This window comes from Pyrus communis, chromosome 1 (genome assembly GCF_963583255.1).
Source record: "Pyrus communis chromosome 1, drPyrComm1.1, whole genome shotgun sequence".
NCBI lineage: Eukaryota > Viridiplantae > Streptophyta > Magnoliopsida > Rosales > Rosaceae > Pyrus > Pyrus communis.
This window is the reverse complement of record NC_084803.1, coordinates 17,031,056-17,040,330: the sequence shown is the minus strand read 5'-3', so window position 1 is coordinate 17,040,330 and position 9,275 is coordinate 17,031,056. Positions and strand designations below refer to the sequence as shown.

The 9,275-nt window shown below is 34.5% G+C and overlaps 1 protein-coding gene across 1 annotated transcript; it reads left to right on the top strand.

The window, feature by feature from the left end:
- The first annotated feature begins 2,652 nt into the window (after positions 1–2,652).
- On the top strand, positions 2,653–9,006 carry LOC137711436 (uncharacterized). The gene is made up of 4 exons (XM_068450682.1): positions 2,653–3,414; positions 8,204–8,293; positions 8,392–8,459; positions 8,630–9,006. Exons 1-4 carry the CDS (start codon positions 2,764–2,766, stop codon positions 8,778–8,780), a joined length of 960 nt encoding a protein of 319 aa, XP_068306783.1. The 5' UTR covers positions 2,653–2,763; the 3' UTR covers positions 8,781–9,006.
- Positions 9,007–9,275: the final 269 nt, after the last annotated feature.

Genomic DNA, 9,275 nt, shown 5'->3' with positions numbered 1-9,275 from the left:
AAGAAGAGCGAATTATAGCAGATGGAATTCGAGAGGACGAAGAAGAACACAGAACAGCAGATGGAGTTCGTTATGGATATAGGAGAGAACGGAGAAGGCACAGATCCATTTGAGAGCGAAGAGACAACGCGATTAAATTTTCCTTGGCTTTTGAGTTTTGAACCCGCTAAATTGAAGACTTGGCTTTTGAGTTTTGGACACGTGTTCATCCAGAATTGTGTGTAACTTGATGCGGCTGCTGAATTGTTCACCAACCAAGTTAATTCCCGTTAAATTAGCCTTCGCTTTTGGAGGGTATTATTTAAGAAAAATTAATGAAAATGATATGAAAACTTTGAGTTTTAATGATAAGGACAAAATAAAGTGTAAAGTAAATAGTACCATAATTGACTTTTTAGTGTAAAAATGTGGTTTTTCGTTAAATTGAACACTACCGTAAGTTTTTCGTTAAAACTCCCTATTATTTAGCAGGTGTGAACCGGACTAAAAAGTGGGCCCATGATATTTAATTGGCCGACTATTTAATTCAAAACTACACCAAATACATGTCTCTCACTATTATTCCTATCTGTCTAATACGGCGTACCAAACAAGATTTAAATGACATATAATTTTTAGTTATTTAATTTATTCAAAGCAATTTATATAAAATTTTACCAAACACTCAAACGTTATCTTTTTTTTAATTAAAAGTACTTTTACAAAAAAAAAAAAAAAAAAAGTTCCAAACACTAAACAACTTTATTTTACAGATGTTTATTCTCACAACACAACAATTTTTTTTTTTTTAACACAGAAATACCAAACTAGTCCTAAAATACTTCACTCCAAATATATGCTATAGGTTTTAGCGTTTCTTGATAAGACTAGTCGTCTTAAAAAAAAACCTTAAAAAACTAGTAGTTATGGACTTGAAAGTAATATCATCGAGGAAAATAACTTATTTGCAACTATATAATATTTATCTTTGTATGTATTTCTAATCACTTGTGCGGATAATTTGTTTTGTTTTTCAAAATGGCCATAGATGCAATTAATGTCAATAACATTTCTTTCTATTTTTAATATCTTTTTGGCAAACTTAGAGATGTTAAAGCATAAGATACTTCACTCATATATATGCCAAAAATTAGGGTTCTTGATGAAAGTATTGTCTAAATAAACGAGTTTATTTTTAAAGGAATCATCTTTGAGAAGAAGAGAACTTGGAAAACCATGTTTTTTTGGAAGACATCAAGGGATTAAACTAGGGTTGATACGTCATTCCATATGAGAAGAACATAATTTACGTACAACCGTTATAATATCTTTTGTTGTGTACATCCATGTCTCACGTATTACAAAATTACATTATGTTGATAATATATTACATGATGAGATATTCACAAAGAGAAATATATACTGAACTCACTAAAGTTGAAATGTTAGCTAAGATCTTTTAATCTACATATTTATTTGCTCTCGAAATATAGCAATGACAAAGATTGACGAGCTAACACAAACAAGCACATATATAGTGTGCAATAATAATGTTAACTAGTACTGAGATTCAAGAATATAGAGAGAGAATCTTGTAGAAGAAGGAGAGAGAAACTAACTTCTTTGATATATTTCTTAATGACCAAGTAATACAAGCTTAGGCTATTTATACACACATGCATGAGTGAACTAACTGAACCTCTAATCTTCGTACACTTGGCTCAATCCTATACATCAATTACTACACTCTATCTAATAATACCAGACATTATGTAAATTTATGCGATGTGGTAAAAGCTTAAGTCCTAGATAAAATGCGATCGTCATTTCGAAGTGACAAGGGAAAGTCATGTTGAACATTCTTAATGCCAATACCAACCATTAAAAAGGTTAAGGTCTCCCATATAACATGCTGACCACAGTAGTAGGCGGAGCAGTTGATCCAAAAGCCAAACAACCTTGTACCTGAACACCGACGTAGGGAAAATATAAATCCATATCCCACACAAACCATTGACCAAAAAGAATCCCACACAAATGAACAAAGCCAAAGTAAAGACAGTGTAATATTAATAAACTCATACATGAAGTGTTAATTATCACACTCTTTAAATAATAATTTTACAAGTATTATAATCGAAATCTTTGTTTTCTTAGAACCTATGTAAACTTATAAGTATAGAACAATTCAATTATTTTAGTATCAATCAACTTTTTAATGACGAACAATTTATTTGTTAATACATAAATGATTGCATTTGAAATAAGTTAATTACATCTTAATGGAGAAAAAAGTACACTCATGAATTAAGTCGATGCAAGTATATTGTGCCTAAAATATTTACTTGTGAGATTAAATTGTATAACACATAACCCAAGTTTTGATTAAACATTCGACCAAAGAAAAAGAAAAGGTTTTGATTAAACAAGTCTAATTTGTACTCGAGAAGGAAAATGAGAGATTTCGTGTAAGAGACATTGGGACCGGTTTTTAGATTCATCCAATGTCAATGGGGCAGCTTAACCTTTGAGCTGTCCTCATTCATTCACCTACAAAATCTATGAATTTTTAACTGTTTCTAAAGAGAGAAATTTCCAAGTTTCCAAAACTTGGAGAAGTTTTACGTTCCATAAGTGACAAGTTATAACAACCCAACACCAACCCTCGTTTCCTAGCTAGTTTTTAAACCCCTCCATGCGACCCAAATTTCAAACTCATACGCTTTTGGGAGTTTAAGATCACTCAGACAAGTCATTTTTTTCATTCAGGACTAAAACAAACAGATGGTGAACCTAGTGGCACTTCAGCAACCCTTGCTGCATGGCCTTATGAAAATGGCCGGGGTCCGACCCTACGCGGTCGAGATCGAACCGTGCACGGTTATGAATTTCTGGGTCCCGAACGAGACCCTCAACAAACCCAAGAAGGGGGAAAAACCCGCTATGGTGTCGGGCCCAACGAAGCCCGTGGTGGTTCTCATCCATGGGTTCGCCGCCGAGGGGATAGTGACGTGGCAGTTCCAGGTTGGTGCTTTGACCAAAAGATACTCCGTCTATGTCCCCGACCTCCTCTTCTTCGGCGGCTCCTCCACCGACAACCCCGACCGGTCGCCGACTTTCCAGGCGGAGTGTGTGGCCGCGGGGTTGAGGAAGCTCGGGGTGGAGAGGTGTGCGGTGGTTGGGTTTAGTTACGGCGGGATGGTGGCGTTTAAGTTGGCCGAGATGTACCCGGACCTGGTGGAGTCCATGGTAGTGTCCGGGTCGATCTTGGCCATGACTTGCTCAGTCAGCGACGCAACGATGGAGAGGCTCGGGTTTTCGTCGTCGTCGGAGCTTCTACTGCCAAGCTCCGTGAAGGGGCTCAAGGCTCTGCTGTCTGTTGCTGCTCACAAGAAGCTGTATTTTCCTGATCGGCTTCACAAGGACTTCCTTGAGGTATTGAATTTTTACTTCTCGTTTAAATAAATAAAAAAAAAAACTACTAAAAAATGAATAAAAACTCATACTTAAATTTTTTTTAAATTATTCGTTGTCAATTTATAAAATTTCGTGTTTATAATTAGAACTGTTCATATTATAAATCACCCTATAAAAATCGCATCTACAAAAAATTAATTAAAACTAAGGTCGTTTAGTCATCAAATTATTTAAAAACAAATGAACGGTATTAGTAAAAGCATTACGAACCGTCTATGTATTTGTTATAATAGATTGACTAAACTAGTTTAGTTTTAATTTATTTTTTGCAAAGATGATCTTTAAAGTGTGATTCATAATATGAACTATTCTGATCATAAGTACAAATCTTTGTAATTAAAATATTAAGAATTTTGAATAAGAATTCTTACTTATTTTTCAGTAACCAAGTATTATTCTTTAAAAAAATAGTTATCGTCTGGATGCGATCTTCAGATTTAACGTTTTATCAAGAGTAGTTGAAATATTTAAAACTTCATAAATAAATAGGAGGTGAGACAAATTAAAGGTTATAACTGACAGTGGAATGGATAACCATGCAACTAACGTTTTATCAAGAGTAGTTGAAATATTTAAAACTTCATAAATAAATAGGAGGTGAGACAAATTAAAGGTTATAACTGACAGTGGAATGGATAACCATGCAACTAGAAGAATGCGGATTTGCATCCTCTCCTGAGCAAAAGAGACGGAGCCTCCTGATTCAAATACACGGATCGTTAGAATTTAATCTAACGGTTATAATTATTATAATTATTAAAAAAATCTTATATTTGTAGCCGTTGGATCGAAATCTAACGATCCGTATATTTTGGTCAGAAGGATCCGTCTCCCTTACTTAGGAGAGGATCCAAATCCGTAGAATGCAAACTTTTTCTTCCATGCAACCATGCACCATTAAAGATTTGTTTTTTCTTCAAATTTAATATGTGTTTGGACCCACTTTTTCGTCAATCTGCTTATGTGTTGTAGGTCATTGGATAGAGTAGCTGTTAAAATAATTTTTAGTTATTATTTAATAGATAAGTTGTGATTTTTAATGATAATTATCTATTAAAAGTTTATAGGAATTATTTTGACATTTTTCTGGGGAAAATATATGGGATAAAAACAATTTAAAGGCATGGAATAGATGGGAAGTTATGACATCATAAGTCAAGGAGCGGTACAAAAAACACTCAACTCATTGGCTTGAACGATGACTAATCTGATAGGTTGTATTCTATGTTGAAAGTTAGGCTTTATCCTATGATGGAAGAATCCCTGATTGTCAGACCAAAAGATAAGGTAGTGGTTATGCCACTTAGATCATCTTCAATCTTTGTGTCTTAAAATTTAGTCTGTAATGATTAAATAATGATTTTAGTCTAATTTTTTGTTTTCGGTATCTTTTTTAAAAAAATAAAATTTATGTAGATTATCTTAATTTATTTTTATGAATATTTTAATTTAAAAATATTTAAATTCCGATAAATAATTAAAAATCATACAAATATATAGGTATTTATAAAGTTTTAACTTAAATTTGATTTAAATAATTTTCCTAAATTATTTTAGACATTAGATTTAATTTTGGGCCGTCAAATATATATATATATATATTAACTATTAGATTTAATCTCATTTGATCATAGCCGTTAGATTATAAGTAAAAAACAAAAAAGAATGTTTGAACTATGATAGTTTGATGAGTCCAGAATAATTTAAGCCAAACTTAAATCCTGAGGGAAATCTAGCCCAGAGATATATTTTCTCCCCATAGCTTATTTTAGCACATGGTTGGAGATGGTTTGGGGAAGGTTTTAACATTTATATTTTAAGCTTTATCCCATGGGTTGGAAATGGTCTTAGTACTATGATTTAGTGGTATTCCTCTTCACTTGTAAGTGAGAAGTCTTAGGTTCGGTTCTCGCCAAAGATGAATTTGAATCACATTATTGCTAGCTTATTGTGAGGCTAAGCCCATGCTCTTTCTCCTTACTGCAGATAATGTCGATTGGTTGAACTTACGAGATCATGATCATGATCTCTAAGTAGGGTTACAAAATGATTGGTTAACATTCAAGTCACCTTAGCAGAGAATCAGGGATTGAGTCAACATATCAAGATAATATTTCACGAGTTAGGATTGCAACTGGACTCTATACAATGATCAAGCCATCAAGTAACGTGGTACTTTTTAAATACAAGCTCATTTGTAATGTAGAAGGACCTTTAACTCAACACATAAATCAACGCTCTGCGCGAACTCTCTCATTCTTTTTTTAGAAAACCACTAATTGTTTACTAACTATCAGCACGAATATAGTCTGGCTAGGCAAATTTGGGTTGAAGGACAACATACGAGTATTGCCTAGTTAGATGAAATTTTCCATAAGCAACTATCAAGGGCGACAATTTGGTTAGACAGCGCCGGAGTTGTATAATCAATTCAGCAGAGGAGTCTCAACTGCTTGGTTAAACGACAAGTTTCTCAAGTTCGACCGGTTAACAGTCTTAAGTCTCCACCGACGAAGAGTATTTCATTGTCTCACCAAGCAAAGGTCACTTCATTAGCTTTCTCGGCGAAATGAAGTGTTTTATGATTGGATATTCTCAAGTCACGTGCAGAGACACTTATTCCTTTGAGTATCTTTGTCTCTATAGTTTGGTACCAATTTCGTGGACCTATATTCTTGCCAATATTGTCAAGGCTGTTGAACCTAGTGCAAAAGTCCAAAACTTCATAGTGATTTGCATAACCTTGTCTCCAGATTATAGAACTCAAGATCGAGAGTGTTTCTTCTTCGAAATAGTCTCTCGATTTAGAAGTCATAAGCATTTCACCTCCTCTATTGCATTCAAGACATTCACCCAACCGAGCTCGGTGGTGAGTTAGCACGTCCACATCAGCAATCAACCACCAAAAGACGTAGTTAGCTCCTTAGTTACTTCAACATGCATGCCACGTAGGTTGTGTAATTTTCAAGGTCAACATTTTGGTACGCCCGATTAGATCAAGTGCTAAAAATTGCGAAGTTCAGATGATGTTTTAGTATCCCAATTCAACTTCAACCGACTGGACGAGATTCAACTAGAGAAACACATTCAAAAAAATGAGGAACATTAGAAGGCAAAAGAGGTGAAAAAGATTATTGATGCACATGAAGGGATGACAAAATCCTTCTCCCACATGTTAAAAGTAAAAGCCCATATCACCTTTCAAGAGTAATGGGTAAAAAAAGATAGAGCCTATTTTATAATGGCTAGATGAGGACCACTTTCCTTTTGTTCTTGGATACAATTACAAGCGTTGTTCTAAAAATTCCCGCTTAAGCACTAGGTGGTAGGCGGTAGGTGGTTGGTCAATACCCCGATTATTCCCTAAGTGTTTGAAAATTAGGAAATGGCACTTAAACCTACTTAAGTGGCCTCCCAGCCTGTCCAGACCCGTCTAGGTCGTGACTCTTACTTAGACAAAAAATAGAAACTTTCATTTTGCATTTTTTTATCAATAAATTGTAAGAGACTTATTGAATACTTAGATGAACACACATTATATGCTTGTTCCTCATGTTTTTATTAGTTCTAATACTTTATAATCTATATGTCATTCTAGTTTGAGTTTATGTATCCAATGAAATTATGTATTTTTTAAGTATAAGTAAATACTTATTTATACGATATACAAAGAATTTACTTAAATCTGCCTAGGCCCCCACCTAGTTGTCCAGGCGCTAAGCCCCAGCCTGCTACCGAACTAGCACCTAACGTCTTTTAGAATCTTGGATACAAGTCAATTTCATTTAAAGTACGGTTAGTTCGAAAGGCCGAGGGTGCGGGAATACTCACTCTGGCCCCAATCAAGCATCGCCCTATGAGGATTGTCTATTTAGCCGAAGAAGAAGTTAGGGCACCTAAATGTTTGGTTGAGTCTAAGGAGTTGGTCAGCCTAGAAGAAAAGGTTCAAGTTTATGATCCAAACATAAAAATTAATTAAGAAGATGATTTGTCAGAACAATGTTTCATTGACACACAAGACCGAATGGCAAAGTGATTCTGCTCAGGGCATAATAACTCGATTATTTGCTCGCCGAAAAACAAAAATGTTCGGGAAAATTTCTTTACGCAAGGAAAAGATCCGTCTCGGAATCAAACATCGCTAACCTCCTTCCCTTATGGTTATGCATTTCTTTTAATTTTTGCACAAAAAAACAAAAATAATGGCAAGCATAGTCAACGCAAAGGATTGTTCATATTTGTTTAGAAGCATCGGCAATTAAAGTGGGTGGAGAATTTGAAAAGTGGTGTGGCTGCGTACGTGTTGTACTAGAAGGATGATACCTCGTGGAGATGGTATTTGTTGAGCATATATAACATTTTCTTAACAGTTGAATCAGTTTCTATGTTCAGATATGCTACGGTGCCGAATTAAAATTAGCATGCCTCACTTTTTCGTCAGAAGTTCATCAGAGGTGCTACATATATGATATATAATACATTATAATATATATATATATATATATATATATATGTGTGTGTGTGTGTGTGTGTGTGTGTGTGTGTGAATGTTGATTATCCAGGTGGTTTGTGTGTGAATGTTGATTATCCAGGTGGTTTGTGTGTGTGTGTGTGTGTATGTGAATGTTGATTATCCAAGTGGTTTGTAACACATTAGGAAGAAAATATCATCAATAACACTGTGCGGTTTAGGAAGCAAATTCTTTGAACCATTTGCTGAAATATTTTGGTACATCCAAATTTATAGGTGATGTTCACCCACAGGAAGGAAAGGGCAGAACTCCTTGAAGCTTTAGTCATTGATACCAAGGACCCAACCATCCCCAAATTCCCACAGGTTATTTTGGCCAATTTTAGTTTGTTTATGTCTTTCTCTTTGATTAATTTTATTCCAATTATTCTATTAATTTTTATGTCTCTTTCCTATGTTTGCAGAGAATACATCTGTTATGGGGTGAAAATGATCAGATATTCAACCAGGAGCTTGCCCACAACATGAAAGTGTAGGTTTAATGACATTGACAATAATATTTATCTGCTAATTAATTAAAATTAACTTATTGGAGAAAAATTATTTTTATTGACGCATGTTAAACTTATGCCAAAAAATGAATTATTTATTGACGTAAACCGTATTTCCTATTGATTTGGTAAAGTGTTTATTTATATGCAGGCAATTAGGAGAAAATGCAACATTTGAAGGCATAAAGAAGGCAGGCCACTTGGTTCATTTGGAACGGCCCTGTGTTTACAACAGGTGTCTCAAGCGATTTCTTGCTTCCCTGCAGCACGAAGAAGATGGAGCCCCAAAAAAGGGACAGTGATATCTCACTCCTACTTGCTTCCCTGCAGCATGAAGAAGATGGAGCCCAGAAAAGAGAGAGTGATTTCTCACTCCTACTATATATTTTTATTAGTTTATGTACTATTTTCTGCATGAATCAATTCACTGCTTATTGTTACAAGTAATGTGGAAGACTATCTTAGTGTTGAGTTCTGCCATCTGGTTAAACTTAATGATACAATTTGAATATATTTTCTTATGTGCCACTTCATACTTGCCACTAGAATTAGTTGATTAGGTGAAATATATATATATCCATTTAAGGGAACTTTCACTTGAGAAGTTTGTCTGCCATTTTTTTGTTTGGTAATCATTTCGTTATTAGTTCAATATTAACATGTAAGAAAAATACATGGAAAAAAAAAAACCTTTCAAGAGGATTTACCGATAGGGCATTTTCTGTCACTAAAGTATTGGGATATTGCCCTCCATTTATAAATGAAAAGTATAATGTTTGACTCGCACTGATGATTAA

Coding starts and splice junctions, on each gene's coding strand:
- LOC137711436 (XM_068450682.1), top strand. CDS start 2,764: ATGGTGAACCTAGTGGCACTTCAGCAACCCTTGCTGCATGGCCTTATG. Junction 3,415..8,203: donor TTCACAAGGACTTCCTTGAG/GTATTGAATTTT, acceptor CCAAATTTATAG/GTGATGTTCACCCACAGGAA. Junction 8,460..8,629: donor CTTGCCCACAACATGAAAGT/GTAGGTTTAATG, acceptor ATTTATATGCAG/GCAATTAGGAGAAAATGCAA.